The sequence below is a fragment of the Pongo pygmaeus genome, chromosome 2 (genome assembly GCF_028885625.2).
Source record: "Pongo pygmaeus isolate AG05252 chromosome 2, NHGRI_mPonPyg2-v2.0_pri, whole genome shotgun sequence".
NCBI classification, from domain to species: domain Eukaryota; kingdom Metazoa; phylum Chordata; class Mammalia; order Primates; family Hominidae; genus Pongo; species Pongo pygmaeus.
The window spans coordinates 390,715-414,181 of NC_085930.1; the positions used below are offsets into that span (position 1 = coordinate 390,715).

Below are 23,467 nucleotides of genomic sequence, written 5' to 3' on the forward strand. Positions count from 1 at the left end.
CGTAAGCTTAACCATGTGGTGACTCCAATTGTAGGTGCTATACCAGATGTCAACTCCAATTTCTTCAGTTTCGGAACTCAGACTGGCTCTCCTTGCTCCTCAGCCTGCAGACAGCCTATTGTGGGACCTTGTGATTGTGTGGGTTAATACTTGATAAACTCCCCTTTATGTATACCTATTCCATTAGTTCTGTCCTCTAGAGAACACTGACTAATACACCCCACTTTACAGATGACCAAACTGAGGCAATGAAGAGGTATAAACTCAAGGCCAAGGAGTTAGTAAGTTTTGGAGCCAGTGCACAATCCTATAGAGCCCCTATTTCTTCCTAGAGGGTACTAGTCACACGAGGCCCTGAGAAGCCTGACTCAAGCTTGTTTGCTCATTCTTTGCTCCTGAAAGTAATTACCCTAGTAGCTGCTAATTGGCTTACAGTGGAATGGATAGGGGCATCCACACACTTGGCTGCAATGCATTAATTGCCTCTGTGTACCCTCCTGTTGCCTACACCTACCTTGGCTATGAAATGGCACTGCACCGTCCTTCAGGTGAAGGTCACCCTTCCTAGACCAAGAATTGTTTTCAATCTTAGCTCTGCGTTTAACATGAAGTAACCCCTATTATATTGTATACTTAAAGTACATATACAAATAAGAGGAGAACATTGAGACTTAAGGTTTCACTACTTGATTTCTAGCATATCCACTTGTACTGCTTGCATTTACCAAATCCTGACTCTGGGTGCTAAGGTAAGGTGGGGGCATGGTAGACGGAAGTTTTTTTTTTTTAGCCTAACACACCCACTGTCTCAGGAAGCTTTTTATACCAATTCCACATTGCTATTGGAGCACTGGAAGGGTTAGCTCTACCAATATTTTTACACATAGTTATAATGCAAAGCAGATTTATTTGCATGCACAGCAAAGAGGATTAGGAAACTAGATAAAAAGGAAAGCAGTCTTCAGGCAAGTGGAACTGACCAAGACTCTTAAGTAGCTGACTCTGAGATCACTACAATGGCAAGACTTGCTGTGCTGCTGCCTTCAGAAGTTAAGTCTCTTCAACTGATGTCTCAGCAGACTCAGCAGACTTTTCAGACAGGCCTTTCTGCTGGAGGGACTCTTCTAATAGCTTCTGATGGTATTCCAGAAAAGCTATGCTTGCTGTCTGTTTGTCTATGAACTCCTTTACGAAGTCTATGAGCTATAGAAATAGAACAGGGAAGCACCCACATTGAGGACCATGTCTGCAACAAGAATCTACCTAAATTGAAGCCCAGGGACCAGCCGTCCTGAGAGCGTGTCAGAAATTCAAAATCTCAGGCTCTACTCCAGATTTACTAAACCAGCCTCTGAATTTTAAGAAAGACTAGGTGATTCATATGCATATTGATGATCCAGCAGCACTGATCTAAGATATTCAAGAGCTTCAGGTGAATACAAGCACCTACTTTCAATGGATATGAGTATTAGGTTGTCTTATCAAAAGTACGGGTTACTTTAACAGGCTACTACTGCAATGGTTTTGAATCCTGATTATTTGAATCACATAGAGATTTTGAGTAGCTGCCCAGACCTCATTCCTAAAGATTAAAATGTAAGTGATCTGGCATAATGTTCGAGCATTTGTACCATTTCAGAGCTCCTCACTGAGTCCAACATGTGTCTAGAGTTGAGAACTATTGTAACTAGGCCCATTTTCTTCACTTCGACTTCCTGAGAAGCTAGGAAGTTAGAAAGAAGTTATCACTTTGAGGTAGAGTGCTTACCAATAACCAGGAAGACTTCAGAGAAGTCTGTATTGTAATAGGTCACCATTAACATCTACTTTTGCAGTAACAATCTAGAACAGTGGTTCTCAAACTGTGGCCATCAGCCAGCAGTATCACCACCTAGATTTGTTAGAAATACATTCTTGAGACCTATACAAAACCAACCCAATAAACAACTTTTGGGAGTGAGCCCTAGAAGTGTGTTTTAGTAAGCACTCCAAGTGATTCTTGTGCTCAGTAAAACTTAAGCATTTCTGGTTTAGGATATTTACAAGCCAACAGTAACAGAACCATTGTTTTACTTAATTTTACAGAGTGCATTACTCCTAGGAAGATGTTTTCACCATACACTAAGTTTCACTTTTCTTCACCAGGACAGCTATCTCCCCACTCCCGAACTACTCCTAGAAATAAGTTCCCAGACTTCCTTCCAGGGAAACAAACATATGTTGGGTGATCTATTGCCTTGGTCCCCTTTCCCAGAAGCAAATCATAATCCAGAAGTGAAAGATGACACTGTTTGTCATAACCAGTTAACTACTTACACCAGTTTCATCATCCTTAGTAGCTGTGATTTTCAGATCTTGTAGGACATTGGTTAATGTGTTCTCCAACTGCACAGCAAACTTCAGGGCTTGTAAGCCATTTCCCCAGTTATCTATGTTGGGCCTCTGTTGAAGAGGAATAGGAGAGTCACTTTTTTACTTCAGGCACAGTTTTGTTGCATTCTGCTTCCTGCATAGGGCCATGACTAGGTTTGCATAGTGTAATGGTCTCCAAACTTTGAGGTGCAATGGAATCAGCTGAAAATCTTAAATATTAATACTTGGCTGTCAATCGTAGACACTGTGACTTAATTGGCATGGGATGCAACATGGGCATCATGAGTTTTAAAAGATTCCCAGGTGATTTTAATGTGCTACAGGGCAAGGGTACTACTAGCACAGGTACACATACAAGTATTCCATTAGCTTTGGAATTCTATGATGGTGTTCCCTCTCTCATTAGCACACATTTACTTCTCTTCATAAAGCAGAAGTTAAAAAACAACCAAAACAACCACCTTAGGAAAATTAGGGATGTTCCTGGAGGTGATAGTCCCAACTAAGGCTCAGGTTGTTTCCTTGGAGTGTGTGCCCAAACAAAAAAAGTTTGTTTTACTACTTTGAAGAGACAGACATATTAAATACCTGAACATGTACCTGAATTAGATTAACAATCTGAAATAGGATGCTAACAACCTCTGGGAAGAAGGCATTAGAGTAGCGCTTCTCAAACTACACATACCATTAGGATCATCTGGAGAGCTTGTTAAGCTGTAGCTCTTTGGGCCTATGTCTGGGGTGAGAGCCACAAATTTGCATTTCTAGTGAGTCCCCAGGTGATGCTGACAACCCAGCGACCAAACTTTGTGACGCTCATTAAGACAAGCCAAACAAGCATTTAGTGGCTAAAATTTACCCCAAATGATGTTGACATATACTTGCTTTCAGAGTCAGTTAGTTGCTAAGAAGCCCATGTAGGAACATGAGTAACCTAAAATGTTAGGTAGCAACTAATCAGTTTAATTCTCTAGACCTGGCAAAGGCCCCACAGAAGTCAAAACAAAGTTTGACATTCACCTTAATAACTGGAAGGCAGATAATACCCTCACGTTTTCTTAGATATCTTAGGAACTGCTTTGCATGCTCCCTTTTCAGCTCAGCCTGCTCCGAGAAGAACTTGGCAAAAGGAGGCATTCTCATATCTTCACTGTAATAACAGGCCTGGTCAAATGTAAGAAAAGGGGGAGGCTGAGGATGAGGTAAAATAGTTTTAAGACCTGAATTGCACACAAACTCACTTTGTTGTCTCAGTGGTTGTCCAGGAAGAGGCCTTCTTTGGTCAGTCTTGGGTCCTGTTTGTTCTTTGACTTCCAGAAGGCTCTGGCTGTCCCCCAGAACCTAGTCTACCTCCAAGATCAGCCATCCAGATCCTAATATGCTGGTGCCTAATGTCTTGCTCTTATGGCTTCTTCAAGGGTCATAGTTTTGAACTTAGATGCTAGCACTTACATCTTTTAATTGTGTAGATATGACAAATCTAGCATAAATTAATAGCATACAGGTATAAAATTGTTTATTCAGTCTGTCACCAGTGTTTGATGCCCATGTAGTTTTCAGAACACACTGGAAAGAACTGTAACTTCCCCTATCAAAGCCCGTAGCTTTTAATATAGGGCCACAGAGCAGCAATATCCCAACCACTGAGTTGCTGTTTCATCTGGTATCCAACTACCAATATGGCCATAAGCACTATTATTAAGAAGACAGAAGATATATTATCACCCAGAGCAGAGCTAAAACCTCCCTCTCAGTTGCTCAAGAACCCATACTAACCATGGATAAGTAAGCATCACTGATATGCAGCTCATAAGATGCTACTCGGTTAATAGCAACTCCACATTCTTCAGAGAAGGGACCGTGGATTTCATATTCCATCTCAGCTTTAGGGAAATCCAGCCATAAAAAGTACCACCCACTAAGGTAAGGGACTTCTTAAATACTAATAGGAATATAGCCAGCCCACTTCTTATAAGCTGAAATTCCATTCAGCTGAGATTAACAGCTACTAATCTACCAATGAGGACACTGTTTCTAGATGAAAGAACCAATCAAACCAGAGAAAACAGTGAAGAAAAAGGGGGTTAGTGCTCTTACTATCCCAGTCAGTGTTCAGTGTTTTCTCACTTCTTCTCTCTGATTGTGGTTTGAGAAGGCTGATATATTTCCTGAGTAGTGAGGCATTAACAGAAAGGATGCATTACCTTTAATTTTTTTTTCTTTCTTCAAAAACTATTATGGCACCACATGTTGGATCCCATGGCGAATCTAAGAAGACCAGCTAAAATGCATTTTGTCTATGAGGTACCATTACATCTCCCTCCTTTCTCCATAAGACCTCAACACACATAATTGATCTTAAGGTGGGATATGATGGGAGTTCTGAGATGTCAACACCATTATTAGCTGAGGGGAATAGGGCAGGTTTTATTAATAAATTCGCATTTTAAATTGGCCTTGGAAAGTAAACAAGAACATAGAGAAATGGAGACGGAAGATGGGCATTCCACCTGGAAAACAAGCCTACATAGGCTATAAATATGAGAGGTGTTAGTGGTTTCTCCAAACTACAGAAGACTGTTCCAGCTGGGAACATTTTGGCCCCCTCCTTTTACTATATCCCAAAGGTCCCCACCTGCCCCAACATACATCTTAATTTGCATCCTTTGAGGGCAAAGACTGTTTCACTTGTTTTGGTATATGTACAACCCATAATGGAGTATTTTGTAAATAATACATGCTGAAACAATGTTGATTAAATAAAAATATATTTCATGTGTAAGTAAAGAGCAAGATTTCTCATGTATCTGGTGGATTCCTAGTTTGAGCCTAAGCCGAGTCTGCTTGAACCTCATTAGAAGTGGCAGGTCACCGAAGTCTATCTCTTGAGGCAGTGAGGAGTGAGGCAGCCTTCTGGGAACTTTTGTTTCCTGACTGCTCTTGTCCCCAATTGAATTTAATGCCTTAGTCCCAAGAAGAGAGAGGTGCTTTGAGTCAGTGCTTCTCAAGAGTAACTTGCATATGAATCACCTGGGGCTGTTGTTAAAATGCAGATTCTGATTATGGAGGCCTGAGATTCTGCATTTCTAACAATGCTGCCGAATGCTGTTGGTCCATGGACTACACTTTGAGTAGTAAGTGTTTAAGTACATTCCTAAAAAGTTGTTTCAGTAAAAATTCCATAAGACAGAAATGGCACTACCAGTGGACCCTGTAATAGGAGAGGAAAGGAGAACAGTCTGTTTCTTTTCCACAGACCCCTGTACTGCCTTGGCATGTGAGAGCTCATAGGACCTTCATGGCAGCAACTCTGGGGAGGCAGCAGCTCCAGGGCACTCTGCAGTATCCCGCCTATGAGGTTACAGCAGGTGAAGAGGAAAGAAGTGGTAACTCATTAGATAATTAACTGTTTTTTTTTTCACAGTATATGTAAAACATTACCTGAACTTCCTCCAAAATTGGGGGAAATTTTAAGGCGATTAGGATCCTATGTGAGCAGATGAACAAGTGTCAATGAAATCTGAATTATTACTGTTACTATTAAATCTACAAGATAGTAAATCTGAAAGATATAGATTTTACTTGCTGGGACATGTTATGAGAGTTTGGCTATTTCTGGGTGATCTATTGTATTCTTCCATGTAGACATTCCAGGATTCTATCACTCCCCCTGGGCCAAACACAGTGCTGGATACATATGAATAAACTATCCCTGTTGGATATGGTTTGGATATTTGTTCCTCCAAATCTCATTGAAATTTGATCTTCAGTGTTGGAGGTGGGGCCTACTGAGAGCTGTCTGGGTCATGGGGGTGGATCCCTCATGAATGGCTTGGTGCCTTCCCCGTGGTAATGACTCCATGGGAGATCTGATTGTTAAAAAGGCTCTGGGACCTCCCTCTGCTCTCAATCTTGCTCCCCCTCTTGCCATGTGACATGCTGGCTCCCCTTGCCTTCCACAATGAGTAAAACTTCTTGAGACCCTCACCATGCTTCTTGTACAGGCTGCAGAACTATCAGCCAAATAAACCTCTTTTCTTTATAAATTACACAGCCACAGGTATTCCTGTACGGCAGCACAAAGGAACAAACACGCTGTTCTTGTGGTTAGACGTTATTAAGAAATATTGCTATCTAAACACTTAAGACCAACCTTAGCAATTTGTAGAAAAAAAGAGTGGGGCCGGGTGTGGTGGCTCACGCCCGTAATCCCTGCACTTTGGTAGGCCAAGGCGGGTGGATCACCTGAGGTCAGGAGTTTGAGACCAACCTGGCCAACATGATGAAACCCCGTCTCTACTAAAAATACAAAAAATTAGCCGGGCGTGGTGGTGGGCACCTGTAATCCCAGCTACTCAGGAGGCCTGAGGCAGGAAAATCACTTGAACCCGGGCGGTGGAGGTTGCAGTGAGTTGAGATTGAGCCGCTGCACTCCAGCCTGGGCAACAAGAGCAAAACTCTGTCTCAAAAAAAAAAAAAAAAAAGAATGGAAAAAACCACATCATCAACATCAGTAACAACCACATCATCAACATCAGTAACAGTGTGCTATTATGGTATATTTACAGGTGACTTTTTTCCTTTTCTCTTTTCCATATTTTGCAGACTTTTATAATCATATATATATTTTTTTCATTTTGAAAAAGGAACCTAACAAATGCCTTTTCTAGAGAATTAGCACCATGCCTTTCCTTAATAGAAGCTCCACATAGGCCAGGTGCGGCAGCTCACGCCTGTATTCCCAGCAGTTTGGGAAGCCCAGATGGGCAGATCACTTGAGGCCAGAAGTTCCAGACCAGACTGGCCAACATGGCAAAACCCCAACTCTACTAAAAATACAAAAAATTGGCCGGGCCTGGTGGGGCGCACCTGTAGTCCCAGCTCCTTGGGGGGCTGAGGCAGGAGAAGTGCTTGAGCCTGGGAGGTGGACGTTGCAGTGAGCCAAGATGGTGCCACTGCACTCTGGCCTGGGTGACAACAGCGACACTCTGTCTCAAAAAAAAAAAGGAATATCAGAAAATATAAACTTTCATGTGTGTTCAGGTAATATATATGTATTTTTAAAGCTAAGACCAACAAAAAGAGTTTTGAAGAGAGAAGTATACGGTAGGGCTAGAAGAGGGAAAATTTTTGACCAAGAAGAACAAGGTAGGGAGGGAGACAGACACTAATAAGACAAAAAGTGCAACATTTACCAAGGAGGGAGAGAAAGCAGAGCAACTGGAGTTGTATAACAGAGAGAATCATATGTAAACAAAGCTCCCTCAGATATTAACAGAGAAACATAAATACAGTAGAAGAGAAGTCCAGGTAGGGTAGTACCAAACAAAAGTGTCTAGATGATTTACATCAGGATACACGTCCAGGTCTAAGTGAGATTTCTTCTTTGGTTGAAATAATGACTTCCAGAAGTGGCTTGGGAAGTGCTACTGGTAATGTTTAAAGAATACTGGAGGGAAATGCCAAAATACAACTAAAGACTTTAATGATACCTTCATGGCAAGATGCAGACATTTGCGGTGGATGATAACATAGGCCAACTGGCATCTGAGAATCAAAGAAGGCTATTTACTGGATTGGGAATAATTTAGCAAAAGTTTTGGTGATATGATATAAGGCATTGCATCAGTTGTGTCCTTTTTTCTAAGCGACAAATTTAGCTGCATTGAGTTTTAACATCTAATTAGATGTAAAAATTTCACAAATCTGAAAGGACTAATTAGCATGCTGAGTGACAGAAACAAGGTCAACAGAACTTGACAGGTTAAACCAAATAGGCTAAAGTTAATATCATTAAACATAAGTAAAAATAAACATAAAATCCTATATTTCAGCCAGGTGCGGTGCCTCACACCTGTAATCTCAGCACTGTAGGAGGCCAAGGTGGGCAGATCACAAGATTAGGAGATTGAGACCAGCCCGGCTAACGCGGCGAAACCCTGTCTCTACTAAAAATACAAAAAAAAAAAAAAATATATATATATATATATATGTTAGCCGGGCGTGGTGGTGGGTGCCTGTAGTCCCAGCTACTTGGTAGGCTGAGGCAAGGAGAATGGCATGAACCCAGGAGGCGGAGCTTGCAGTGAGCCGAGATTTCACCACTGCACTCCAGCCTGGGTGACAGAGCAAGACTCTGTCCCCCCCCCAAAAAAAGAATCCTATATTTCAGATTGGTAAATCAGTATCTTATCAATAGAAAGAGGATATCTTATTAAACAGTAGTTCATGTTAAAATGACCTAGATTTTTCTTGGTTGACTGGTCAATATGACCAGAGAGTTGACAGAAAAGCAAATGCAATTCATTTTTTTCCTTCTCAGGTAGATAGACTTGTTTTATTGAATGGTTGATTTATATAATTGATGAAGCCACTATATACAGACGAGAGGGGATTATTTATTTATTATTTATTTCTTGATTTAGCCTTGATGATCTCCTCCTTCTTGGTCTGGAGATGCTCCTCATGGTACTTACTTGCTGCTTTGAACTTAGGCCTGTGAGCCTCAGCCTAGTCAGCTAGAAGCCCTTGTAGGCCTTCAGCATGTAGACATGTTCCACGAGAATCCACTTGTTTTTGAACACATTTCCTTTTGTGTTCAAGTATGGGCTATGAAACACGTGGGGTTAAACTAGATCCACAGCATTTTCTGAGCAGCAGGTGCAGAAATCTCATCCTTCACATTCAAGTTAACTTCTTAGGCAGTCAAGCATTGACAGTCCCCTTTTGCTTACCTTCACTTATATGGCTGCCCTTTCAGGGGACCAAGGTATTTTTCTGGCATCAATCCTAGAATGAACAGTCACAGGCTTGCTGGTGTTCAGGCCATCTTTGGTCACCTTCTGGATCTGCTAATGGGCATTGGTTTTGGTGATTACATTGGTCTTGCCCAGGTCTAACCAGTCCTCCTTTTAGCAGCAGAGGACTCTGGAGGTGAGCCTCTTCTGAAGCTTCAGGGCTGTTGTTCGTTTTTCAAGAAGCAGTTTAGTGACCGGATTCTAAGAGATGCTCATCCTGTTGTAACCATGCAGTGACTCATATTCTAAGGGTCCAGCCATCTAACACACACTTATACCTAGGGCCTCTCAGAAGTAGGTGACCAGTGCTACATGGTAATAAGAGATAAATAAGGACTTGAGAAGGTTTTGCCTACTATTTTGTCATATTTGTATTTTATTTCAGGTGTCACATTTTTGTTATGTTTATATTTTAATTCTGGCACTACATTTTTGAGACATTGACAACTGTAGGATAACTGGGTGAAGGAGAGGTTTATTTATTTCAATGCTTGTGTTATAGAGTTGTAAGATTTAGAAATGCTTAAGTGTTGAAAAAATTGATGCATAAAATCATTTTCAACAACCTTGCTAGGCAGCTGCTATTACTCCTTTTGTGACGGTGAAAAACAAAATCTAAGAGAGGTCAAGTTACTCACCTACAGTTGCACAGCTAGTTAGTGGCAGAGTCAATATTTGAACTCATCCAGCTTTGACTCTAAAAATCCAGGTTCTTTCTAATATATCATTTATCTCATTGTATTCAAATAAATGCTTTCTTTTTCTGATTTGTTAATGTTAAAATATGAAAAGAACTATTAGGATACAAAAATTTAAAATGCACTTAGTGATACTTATGAACTCATCTATATTAAAAAATGAAAATATAGTAAACAAAATATTCAATTTGATAAATAGTAAATACTCCTATGTACAATATTGAAATTTATTTCTTAGTCCTCTAAATATGCCTATGTTTCTTCTAAATTATTCTCTACAGCCTGGAACTTTATTATATATAGTCCTAATAAAAGCGTGTGAAATTAGAGCTTTCAAAATGAACATAGTTTTGTGACTGAATGAAAGATTACTGTATATAAGCTTAACACATTCTAAGAAAACTACATATAATTCACTTTCACTAGGCTCAATGAAATAGCAATAAACAAGCATATTAATTTCATATGATGATGGATATATATACATAAGTATATTTCACAGAAAATAAAATGAATAGGAAATTGAAAATTGTTAGTATTTTAGACTGTGTGGTTTCTCTGGAGACATAATCACAAATACCAAAAACTTTTATCTAAAGTCACTGTAATAGCCACTTCAATTGACAAATGTTGGTTTGTTATCCATTTAAATGCACATTTTAATGAAAAATTATGAATAATAATTTGAATATTTCCCTCACCCATCAAAATACAACATGGCCATCTCCCAACAGAAGGGAAATTGTGACATCTAAAAAGAGGATTTAGTGTCCATATTCTATAAACTTATACTGGTAATCATCTCTTAAAATAGGGGTACACTATTGCATGAACCTTTCTACCTCTGTTTCAAACATCTCCCCGCTGCCACCACCACCAACGTCAACAAGACACTTCTATAATGATTGATAGTTTGGACGCTCATTTCTTGGTCAGCATCCTTGAACTCCTGGAGTTCCTGGACTGCTGAGGAAAAAATGCTCAGTATTCAGTGTGAAAACCCTGGCTGTCTGCATCTTAGAGGAATATGTATTTTGGTTTTGATTTCAGCTTAATACAACCCAGTGGCTGGAAACAGGACTGCTGAACTAACAGCCAACACCAACATGTCCTTCACCTGGAAAAGGGTCATGCGGGTATTAGGTTAAGGTGTTGGGAGAAGAGTGATGAAGGTGGGTTTCTGTAATCTGTGAAGTTCATTGGCAAGGGCTAAAATGCTGGCTGGAAGCAAAAGGAATGTGATCTTACCTGGTGGGGAAGAGAAGTATTTTAAAACATTCTTCAGGTCTTTGATTTCTCTCACCCTCCTTTCCTCTAAGAAATCTAGATTAATGGATGAAATTTTGTGATTATTTTTTATTTTCCTATACTTTTATTACCTTCATTTTTATAGCTTGGATCTGAATAGGAGATTTTAAATGAATGAGTGATATTATGAGCTATGTAATGCCATGGTTAAGAATGTAGCCTCTTCCAGAGACAGTCTGGGTTTGAATCCTTTCTTTGTGTTCTATTCAAGGCAATTTTCTGGGCACTAGGAGTGCAGCAGCAAATGAAATAGACAAAAATCCCTGCTTTCACAAACCATACTTACCACTTTAGGACACTAACTAGTCTGTAACTCAACTTCCTCTGCAGTAGGAATCATAAGTGTCCCCACTTCTTCGGCCTGATTGAGGTGTTAAGAGAATCGATGCACAAAATAATGCTTAGAAGTAGGCTTTGCACATAGAAAGCATTTAGTAAATGTTAACTATTACATGTAAGACCATATTTTTCCCTTTTGTTTTCTGTTAATTTGAATTGTGAAGTATAAGCATACCAGAATCTCTGGAAGCTCCTGCACACAGCCCTTTTCTCAGCCCCTGCTTTTAGGGGATCCCAAAATTAGACACAGTCCTTCATTGATGATATTTGCTCCACATATGCCTTCTCTCACTCTGTGGCTTTCATTTCACTTTTTAATGGAATCTTTTAATAAAAAGAAGTTCTTAATTTTAATCTAGGTCAATTTCTCAATCTTAAGGGTGTGTGTTTGTTTTTGTTTTTTGTTTTGTTTTGTTTTTTGTATTCTGGCTATGAAATTCTTCACCACCCCAATGTCATGAAGACACCCTTCTATATCTTCTAAACCTTTATTTTTCACCCTCACATTGAGAGTTACAGTCCATCGGGAACTGATTTTTGTGTGTGTTGAGAGATAGAGAAATGTTTCCTATTTTTTACACAGGAATGTATAATTGACTGTGCTAGGCAGAACGATCGCCCCACAAAGGTGTCCATGTCCTGATCACTGGAGACTGTGAATATGTTACCTTTCATGGCAAAGAAGACTTGACAGATGTGATCTCGAGATAAGGAGATTATCTTAGATCATGTCAGTGGACCCAATCTAATTAAACGGGTCCTTAACATGGAAGAACAATTTCACGCTGTAGTAAGAGGGGACTGTGACTAGGGAATGACAGAGAGATGTAACATTGCTCACTGTGAAGATGGAGAAAGGGGTCATTATCCAGTGTGGCACATGGTGGGAACGTGAGTGGTCTTTAGAAGTTGGAAATAGCAAGGAAATAATTCACTCCTAAAACCTCCAGAAAACAACAGAGCTCTACGAACACTTGGTATTAGCCCTGTGAGACCTGTGCTATACTTCTGACCTAACACTAAAATAGTAAACTGATACTGTTTTAAACCATTAAGTTCATGGTTATTTGTCACAAAGCTATAGAAAATTAACACATTGGCCTGGCATTATTTATTAAAGAAACCATCTTTACCCATTGTTCTGCAGTTACTTTTGTCACAATTGCATAGTCTGTTTCTGCATTTTTTAGTCTGTTTCAATAGTCTGACTGTGTTTTTGTGCCAGTACTACACTCTTAATTTCTGTAGCTTTACAATAGGACTTGGTACTCAGTAGAGCAAATTCTCTTCTGGTGTTCTTCTTTAACAGTGACTTGACTATACTTGCCTCGATATAAATGATATCATCAGCTTGTCTGTTTCTTAATAATAACAAAAACAACTTACTGAGATTTTGGCTAGGATTATATTGGCTCCATGGGTCAATTCCAGAAGTTGACATTTTTATAATATTGATTTAAAAATCTATTTGTCTTATATTCTCTAATTTACTTGATCGTCCTTAATTTGTCACAATAAAGCTTATAGTTTTTTATGTAGAGGCCTTACATTTTGTGTTATATATCTCTAAGTGTTTAACATTATTTGATTATGTTGTAAATGGCATATTTAATTTTTTTATTTTTTGGCTAGTGTATAGAATTGATTTTTGTATATTGACTTCACATTTAGTATCTTTGTTAATATACTTACAAATTCTAAAAATACCTGTAATTCTTTTGGAATGTTTACACATACAACCATATGACTTTAAATAACGATTTTAAAAAATAATAATAAAGATAACTTCTTATTACCGTATTTTTGTGTCTCAAGGTATTAGCATTACCGTTGGTAATGTGGAACTAGTCACAGTTATTTAAAAATATAGAGTCCATCAATAAACAAAAGTTATTGCCATGCTTTAAGTCAATACATATGAAACTTGTGCTATTTCAGTTGTAGCATTGTTTCCATTATAAATATGTCTGAAATTTGTTAATTAGTAGGTCGGCAATTCGAAATTAATTTTCATCAATTCAGAAAAGGATAAGGCTAAATTTGTCTTTCTTCTCACCGTTAAAAGGCAGACAGTTAAATAGCATTAGAAAGGTTAAGAGGAGGCTGGGCACGGTGGCTCACATCTGTAATTCCAGCACTTTGGGAGGTCAAGGTGGGCAGATCACTTGAGGTCAGGAGTTCAAGACCAGCCTTGCCAACATGGCGAAACCCTGTCTCTACTAAAAATACAAAAATTAGCCAGGCATGGTGGCATATGCCTGTAATCCCAGCTGCTCAGGAGGCTGAGGCAGAATTACTTGAACCCGAGAGGTGGAGGTTGCCGTGAGCCAAGATTGCGCCATTGCACTCCAGCCTGGGTGACAGTGCAAGACTCCATCTCAAAAAAAAAAAGTTAGGAGGTATATTCACCAACTTCTTATAGCTTATCTCAACTAAAACCCTTATTACTTCATTGAATTAACCTTTTAACCAGCCTCCCTTTTTCTAAGCCTTTATTGTGTTTCTTCATAATGTTAGAAAGGTATTATTTTCCTTTTTAAATAGACTTTATTTTTTACAGAAGTGTTTAGGTTCACAGAAATACTGAGCAGAAAGTACAGTTCCCCCATTGTCCCTCTTCTACCTGCCCCACAAACAGCCAGGAAGAGTCCATGTTGCAGTTCAAGTGTGAAGACCACTTTCTGACAGAATTCCCTTTTGTTTGGGGGAAGTCAGTTGTTTTTTCTATTAAGGCTTTCAACTAATTGTACAAACCCAACCCACATTATGGAAGACAATCCGCTTTATTCAAAATCCACCAATTTAAATTTTGATCTCATCCACAAACACCTTTTTGGAAATATCCAGAATAATGTTTGACGAACTATCCAGACACTGTGGCCCAGAAGGGTTGATACAGAAAATTAACCATCACAAGCTCACTCCTTGTCACCTTGGCGCTCACATCCATCTCCTAAACCATACTTAATCTTCAAATAAGGACAAGGTTATACCTCTACCTAACATGAGGTATGGAATTATGTGGGTACAACTGAAAATGCATCAATCCTTTCCCCAGAAGAAGATGCAAAGTCTTTGGCTGATGTTTACTCTTCTTGATGTCCTGTAACTTAAACACTATGATGCAACGTTAATAATACTTAAATTCTATGATAAAAAGTCAGTATATCTTATGCTACATGATAAGGTGATAAGAAAGGAAAAATATTTGCTTTGTACACACACACAAATGTATTTATAACAAAAATGAGGAAATATGACAATTACAGTTCTGGTTTTGGTAACTGGTCATGTGGTCATAGCTGGTATTTGTAACTACCTTCTTCCACTCTACCTCCAATATTCCCTTTGCCTCAGCAAGTCCCTCATTTGGCTGTGGTTCTTTACTTGGTGAGGTGATAGAAACCTTTGAAGGATTTAATGTTATTTGATTAGATTGAAAATGACATATTCAAATTTTTTTCTAGCATATGGAATTTATTTTTATGTACTGACTCTGCATCCAATAGCTTAGCAAATGCATTTATTAATTAAAAAATTATCTCTCCTTTTTTTGGAAGTTTCACATGTATAGCCATGTTATCTGTGAATACTGACAGTTTTAATTATTCTTTTCCTGACCTTATAATTTTTATGTCATTATCTTGCTTTATTGCACTAGCTAGAACTTCTAATAGAGTGCTGGATAAAAGTGGTGAGAACAGGTACTTGTCTTGTTCATGATATTGAAGAAAAACTTTTAATATTTTCATATGAGGTATAGTGTTTGTTGTATGTATTTTAGAACTATTTTTTTAAATCAAATTTGGAAGTTCTCATCTATCCCTACTTTGCTAGGAGTTTGTTTTTTAAATTGTATTTTATTTTTACATAATTGTGATTAACATGTAGTTGTAAGAAATAATGCAGAGAAATCCTATGTTTTCTTTACCAGTTCCCTTCAATCGTAATATATTTAAAAATAATGGTACCCAAAAAATGGCAGATAGGAGGCAGGACTAACTTGCAGTTCTCGCTTGGATGGACAGAGCAGCATGTGGAGACTCACTGCGAACTTTTGCTCTAAGAACTACCATAGGAATGTATCAGGAGTGCCGAGAGAATCCACAGACTCTGTAAAGGAAGTGGATTGGCGCTGCAGGTTCCATGAGACAGCTGAAAAACTGTGAGTGCCCAAAGTTTGTATGAAAGGGGGATCGTCTGCCCCCAAACACACATTCTCACTGGGGAACCTGAAGGCCCAAATCATGAGAGAAGTATTTGACCTTACCTGGAGCTGAGACAAATTTAGAGAGCCAGCGAAATACAGGGGTCTCTACTTCTAAGCAGCAGGAAGAGCACTGTGGGCACTCTCGGTCCCCAGGAAAGCCATTTCTGACTTTGCTCACAGGGGTCCTTAGGGAGGGCTGCCTGTGAAACTGGGGAAAGACCACAGGGAGTAGGAAACTTCCAGCTGAGCTTTGTAACAATTTCAACCCAATGTGACGTTTTTGGGATGGAACCCGGAGAAAGGGAGGAACTGAGAGTGCAGACTCAGCACAGAAGCTGCGGCAGGCGGGGAGGCATGAAACCTGAAAGCTCTGCTTTCGTTCTCAGTGGAGGGGCTTGCAGCCTGGGACAAGTTCTCAGCCCTGCTCACTGGCGGCCTGGCTATAAACTTGGTGCTGTGGTGGGGGCAGGGTGGGAGTGAGACTGGCCTTTCCGGCTGTGTGGGAACTGGGTAAGGCCTGTGACCACTAGCTTTCCCCGACTTCCCTGGTGAACTGCATGACACAGCACAGCCAGCCATAATTGCCCTGGGAACATAACTCCATTGGACTGAGAACCACACCCTCATCCCCTACAGCAGCTGCAGCAAGCCCCGCCCAAGGAGAGTTTGAGCTCAGACACCCCTAACCCTACCCCAAACTGATGGTCTTTCTCAACCCACCCTGGTAGCCAGAGATAAAGAACATACTCTGTCAGGAGCTCTACGGCGCCACCCACCACGTGAGAAACCCAAATCCTTATCCAGGTGTCACTAGGGAAAGCCTGTATCCTCCTTCCCTATACTACCTACAGCTGATGCTCTCTTGTAAGCGCCACCTCCTGGCTGGAGGCCAACCAACACAAAACTTATCCAGACAACCCTAGGGCAAACTTGTATCCTCCCTATACTATTGCTGCTGAAAGATCTGAAGAGAGATCACATCACAGCACCCTTTGCCGACACTCCCTAGTACCGGCCCAGAACTTGGAAGCTCCACTAGGTGGCGAGACCCAGAAAAGAAATAACAATCACTGCCATTAAGCTCTCGGGAAGCCCCATCCCTAGGGGAAGAGGGAACAGCACCGCATCAAGGGAGCACACTGTGGGACAAAAGAATCTTAACAGCAGCCCTTGAGCCCCAGATCTACCCTCTACATAGTCTACCCAAATAAGAAAGAACCAGAAAAACAATTCTAGTAACATGACAAAACAAGGTTTTGTTTTTTTTTAAATCACCCCCAGAAGATCATACCAGCTCACCAGCAATGGATCCAAACCAAGAAGAAATCTCTGAATTGCCGGGGAAAGAATTCAGAAGGTCGATTTATTTTATTATTTTATTTTATTTTATTTTATTGAGACGCTGTCTCGCTCTGTTCCCCAGGCTGGAGTGCAGTGGTGCAATCTTGGCTCACTTCAACCTTTGCCTCCCGGCTTCAAGTGATTATCCTGCCTCAGCCTCCTGAGTAGCTGGGACTACAGGCACACGCCACAACACCCGGCTAATTATTGTATTTTTAGTAGAAACAGGGTTTTGCCATGTTGGCCAGGCTGGTCTCAAACTCCTGACCTCAGGTGATCTGCCCGCCTTGGCCTCCCAAAGTGCTGGGATTACAGGCATGAGCCACCATGCCCGGCCCAGAAGGTCGATTATTAAGCTATTTAAGGAGGCACCAGAGAAAGGTGAATATCAACTTAAAGAAATCTTAAAAATGTCACAGGACATGGATGGAAAAATTTCCAGAGAAGTAGATGGCATAAATAAAAAAAAATCACAACTTCTGGAAATGAAGAACACACTTAGAAAAATGCAAAATACACTGGAAATTCTCAGCAATAAAATTGAACAAGTAGAAGAAAATAGTTCAGAGCTGGAAGACAAGGCTTTTGAATCAACCCACTCCAACAAAGACAAAGAAAAAAGAATTTAAAAAATGAACAAAGCCTCCAAGAAGTTTGAGATTATGTTAAATGACCAAACCCGAGAATAATTGGTGTTCCCCAAAAGAGAGAGATATCTAAAAGTTTGGAAAACTTATTTTAGGGAATATTTGAGGAAAACTTCCCTGGCCTTGCTAGAAATCTAGACATCCAAATACAAGAAACTCAAAGAACACCTGGGAAATTCATTGCAAAAAGATCATCACCTAGGCACATAGTCATCAGGTTATCTAAAATCAAGACAAAGAAAATAATCTTAAGAGCTGTCAGGCAAAATCAGTAGGTAGCCTATAAAGGAAAACCTGTCAGATTAATGGCTAATTTCTTCACAGAAACCCTACAAATTAGAAGGGATGGGGGTCCTATTTTTAGCCTCCTTAAACAAAACCATTATCAGCCAAGAATATTGTATCCAGCAAAACTAATCTTTATAAATGAATAAACAAGTGCTGAGAGAATTCATCACTACCAAGCCAGCACTACAAGAACTGCTAAAAGCAGCTCTAAATCTTGAAACAAATCCTTGAAATACACCAAAATAGAACCTCCCTAAAGCATAAATCTCACAGGACTTATAAAACAAAAACACAATAAAACAACAACAGCAACAAGGTATTCAGGCAACAGATAACACAATGAATAGAATAGTACCTCACATCTCAATACTAACGTTGAATGTATTAATAAATGGCCTAAATGCTCCACTTGAAAGATACAGAATGGCAGAATAAATAAGAATTCACCAACCAAGTATCTGCCATCTTCAAGAGGCTCTCCTAACACATAAGGACTCACATAAACTTAAGGTAAAGGGACGGAAAAAGATATTCCATGCAAATGGACACCAAAAGCAAGCAGTAGTAGCCATTCTTACATGAGACAAAACAAACTTTTAAGCAACAGCAGTCAAAAAAGACAAAGAAGGACATTATATAATGATAAAAGGACTAGTCCAACGGGAAAATATCACAATCTTAAATATATATGCACCAAACACTGGAGCTCCCAAATTTATAAAACAGTTACTACTAGACCTAAGAAATGAGATAGCAACACAATAATAGTGGGGTACTTCAATACTCCACTGACAGCACTAGACAGGTCATCAAGACAGAAAGTCAACAAAGAAACGATGGACTTAAACTATACCATAAAACAAATGGACTTAACAGATACTTATATATTTTAAATGGGTGAATTGTATAGTATGTGAATTACATCTTCATATAATTGTTAATAAATCTTTTATGTGTAAAAATCAAAAGTAACTTATAAACTGTATTAATTGTAAGTACAAAAGGAATTCAAAGAAAGTGAGACTTGTAGTGTCAAAAAAAAGCAAACATTCATGCTGTTTTTTAGTAATCCCTTTCTTCTTTTGATGAAAATGAGTTGTTTTTCATATTTGCATCTATCCTTTTTGTGTTTTTAGAGAAAAGCATAACATTTAGATGATTTCATATTTTGAACATTGAGTCATATGATTATAAGGTTTTAAAAATCAGACTCTCAAGAGCAAATTAAATTTCAAGGAAAATTATTTGCTTTATTTTTTTAAATGGAATTAGAAAATGACTTCTGGATACTCCTCTGATCAGAAGCCTGATGATGAACATTGATAGAGTTATTGGCTGCTTCTGTGGCAGAATTTTTGAAAAATGTAATGGAACTAGACATTGAGTAAAAGGATATTTGAGTGTGAGTGAAATGAATACTAATTTTCTGGTTTTAGTTTTGGGTATTCTGATTTTCTCACATTGTATAACATTTGGTTATGACTTTAGAGTTAGTTTTTCATCTTAGTAAGCTTTAAGGAGGATAAATTCATTTTAAAAATTTTTATGTAGTCAATAGCAAACTCATTTATTTTGATTTTTAAAATATGGCATGAAAGTTAAGGGACTAAAAAAGAACTTCTACCGTTAAAACATTCAATAGATCTATACCTAGGTTATCGAGGCTACAAATAAAAACATTACTTTTTCCAAAGTGTTTATTTACAAACTACTTCTCTAGGGAGCACTTACTAGAACAATCAACAGTAATAATCGAGTGAGTTCACTTACTCTTGGACCAAAATTAGCAAGTTTTATCTCATCATTTGAAGAATGATTATGGACACTGAAATACTGATAAACTTTTGAAGAAGACTGTTTTTAGGAACTTCCATGCTAATTCAAGTAAATACTATTATCCTAAGTATAATCATCTGTTTCCTGATTCCCAGATTTGAACACATGTGTGATAACTAAGCACATACTTACTTATAGGATTGTTCTGGAATTTTGGTCACAGTAAACATTAGCGCCATCACACCTGAAATTGAGATTATCATATACACCAGTCATGCTGTCACTTCCCACTCCCATACAATACCCATGGCTGACATTAAAGCAACTATGTCTAATTGGAATTGGCCCTCATCAATAAGAAACTTCTTTGCTATCTGATTTAGATGTAGTTTATGGTGACCTCTTGATCAGTTGGAACTATGTGGAAATGATTAGATCAATAGGTCAGGAGGCAAAAAATTTATTTGAAATATGACAAGAAATTGTAAAATTGCTTGAACCTACTCTTGGCTACTTATGGTTTTTTATCCAAATAGGAGCAAACAAGACTTCTAGAAGACCTTTAAACTGAATTGCTAGTGAATTTCAAGGTCTGTGTAGTTTTCATCTCTTCTTCTATTTTACCACAGTACTAATCCTCGAGGAACTTTAGTAGGAGGAAAAAAATAGTAAACAAATACTTATCATGCAAGGTATAATGTAAAAAAAAATTTGTGAGAATGATTAGGGGTTCAGAAAAGGGAGCTGTTCCTTTCTACTATTTGAAATGATTGAGAAGTGTCATCTTGCTATTTGATTTCTGTTTCTTCCATGTCTTTACTCCTCTATTCCTTCTTTTGAATTAATCAAATTGTTTTTAGTATTCTATCTTCATTTATCTACTGTGTATTTAGCTGTTTGTTTTCTAAAGTGGTTGTTCTAGTGATTACAGTATTGATCCTTAAATTATCATGGTCTACTTAGAATTAGTATTGTGTTACTTTATATACAGTTATATACTGTATATACAGTACATACCATATATACCGTATATACTTTACAGATACAGTACATACCATATATACCGTATATACTTTATAGATACAGTACATACCATATATACCGTATATACTTTACAGATACAGTACATACCATATATACCGTATATACTTTATAGATACAGTACATACCATATATACCGTATATACTTTACAGATACAGTACATACCATATATACCGTATATACTTTATAGATACAGTACATACCATATATACCGTATATACTTTATAGATACAGTACATACCATATATACCGTATATACTTTATAGATACAGTACATACCATATATACCGTATATACTTTATAGATACAGTACATACCATATATACCGTATATACTTTACAGATACAGTACATACCATATATACCGTATATACTTTATAGATACAGTACATACCATATATACCGTATATACTTTATAGATACAGTACATACCATATATACCGTATATACTTTATAGATACAGTACATACCATATATACCGTATATACTTTATAGATACAGTACATACCATATATACCGTATATACTTTATAGATACAGTACATACCATATATACCGTATATACTTTATAGATACAGTATATACTTTATATATACAGTTACTTTATATACAGTTAAGAACTTTACAACAGAATAATCCAGTATGCCTCCTCCCTCACTCATTCTTTGTGCTATTATTGTCATTATATATATATATGTATATATATATACATACATACACACATATGTTATGAAATCAGTCACACATTTTTGTTATTTTAGCTTTAAGCATTTGGTTGTTTTTCAAAACAATTATAAAAAAAGTCATTTTTTATAGTCTGAAAGTGATTAATTCCTTCACCTTTTTTAAATCTGAAAAAATGTCTTCATTTTACCTTAATTTTTGAGGAATATTTTCAGTGGATATAGAATTCTGGGTTGATAGATTTGTTTTTCTCTTAGGACTCTGGGTGTGTCATTCCATTGTCTTCTGGCCTCCATCAGAAGTCAACCATTGTGCATATTATTTTTCCTTTTGTATGAACGTGTCCTTCATCTTTGGTTGCTTCTAAGCTTTTCTCTTTATCTTTGGTGGTTATGAGGTTGACTATAATATTCCAAGGTGTGATTTTCTTTGTATTTATCCTTGCTGGTGTTTGTTGAGCTTCTTATATTTGTAAACTGGTGTTTTCCACCAAATTTGGAGGGATTGGAGCCATTATCTCTTCAAATATTTTATCTGCCCCAGTCCCCCATTTTTCTCTCTCTCTCTCTCTGTGACTACAAGGATATATAGATCTCTTGATATTGTCCCACATGTCATTGAGGCTTTGTCCATTCTTATCTCAATCTTTTATTCTTCTTTATTATATTGATTAGATAATTTCTGTTGATTTGTTCTCAATCTCAAGAACCTCAATCTCCAGATTTCTTCTGAAATCTTGAATCTGTTGTTAAGTGCATCTTCAAACTTTTCATTTCAGATATTGAATTTTTCAGTTCTGGAATTTCCACTTGAATAACATGGGTAAATTTTCGCTCATCTGGATTGACCATAAGTTTATCTTCAGAGATAGTTACCCTTGGTCAAAGCTATAGAATTTATTAATTAAGATAAAAGATGTTTTCTAACCATCTAAAGATGAAAGAAGCATTTGAAATGTGAATGTTGGCTGGGCATGATGCTCACACCTGTAATCCCAGCACTTTGGGAGGCCGAGGCTGGTGAACTCCTAAGGTTAGGAGTTCAAGACCACCCTGGTCAACATGGAGAAACACCATCTTTACTAAAAATACAAAATTAGCTGGGTGTGGTGGTGGGCGCCTATAATCCTACTTATGTGCGAGGCTGAGGCAGGAGAATTGATTGAACCTGGGAGGCGGAGGTTGCAGTAAGCCAAGATTGCACCACTGCACTCCAGCCTGTGCAACAGAGTAACACCCTGTCTCAAAAAAAAAAAAAAAAAAAAAAAAGAAATGTGAATGTTTTAGGAAAAGAAATTCTAAAAGCTTTGTAACTAAAGGTAAACTACGGTGTTGAATATGGGTGTCAACTTTAGTCTCCACTTTCTTTATATCATCAGTTAACGTTTTTATTATTCCAGAATAAAAGAAAAAAAGGGAGGAATGGATGAAACAAAAAGTAACAGGGCCTAGAAATTAGAGTGGATTCTAAAAGAAAAGATGGGAAGATAAAGAGAAATTTGATCTTTTTCAAATTCTTTGCAGATCCATAGTTTAGACAGACAACAACATGGCAATTTTCTGATGACTCATGGGAGGAACATTAGCCAGTTCCAAACTTTTTCTGTTTCCCCTCTGTGTTGAAAATTAAACTCAAAACTTAACAGGTCAGGAAATGTCTACCCACCTGATTCCACTTGCCGCTGTAGCAACTTTTATTCTCAATTCACTTTGCTGAACCTCTGTTACGCACCGGTAAGATAGGAATAATAAGAAAATTTCTTATTTTGATAGAATATTTGACTGAGTCAGCCAGGCGTGGTGGCTTACGCCTGTAATCCCAGCACTTTGGGAGGCCGAGGCAGGCGGATCACAAGGTCAAGAAATCAAGACCATCCTGGCCAACATGGTGAAACTCCGTATCTACTAAAAATACAGAAATTAGCTGGGTGTGGTGGGATGTGCCTGTAGTCCCAGCTACTCGGGAG

At 38.3% G+C, this 23,467-nt stretch overlaps 1 protein-coding gene across 1 annotated transcript; it reads right to left on the bottom strand.

Annotated features, from left to right (window-relative positions):
- Positions 1 to 889: 889 nt before the first annotated feature.
- On the bottom strand, positions 890 to 15,949 carry LOC129033275 (soma ferritin-like). Its single transcript, XM_054481529.1, has 4 exons — positions 15,786 to 15,949; positions 3,394 to 3,537; positions 2,317 to 2,442; positions 890 to 1,203 (listed from the first exon to the last, which is right to left on the bottom strand). The coding sequence occupies exons 2-4, from the start codon at positions 3,514 to 3,516 to the stop codon at positions 1,051 to 1,053; spliced, it is 402 nt and encodes a 133-aa protein (XP_054337504.1). The 5' UTR covers positions 3,517 to 3,537; positions 15,786 to 15,949; the 3' UTR covers positions 890 to 1,050.
- Between the last annotated feature and the right edge of the window lie 7,518 nt (positions 15,950 to 23,467).

Bases quoted from the DNA above. Each gene is read 5' to 3' on its own strand.
- LOC129033275 (XM_054481529.1), bottom strand. From the start codon at position 3,516: ATGAGAATGCCTCCTTTTGCCAAGTTCTTCTCGGAGCAGGCTGAGCTG. The intron at 2,443-3,393 runs GTGAATGTCAAA...CCTCTTCAACAG, and splicing joins TCTGCCTTCCAGTTATTAAG to AGGCCCAACATAGATAACTG. The intron at 1,204-2,316 runs GTAAGTAGTTAA...CTATTTCTATAG, and splicing joins CTAAGGATGATGAAACTGGT to CTCATAGACTTCGTAAAGGA.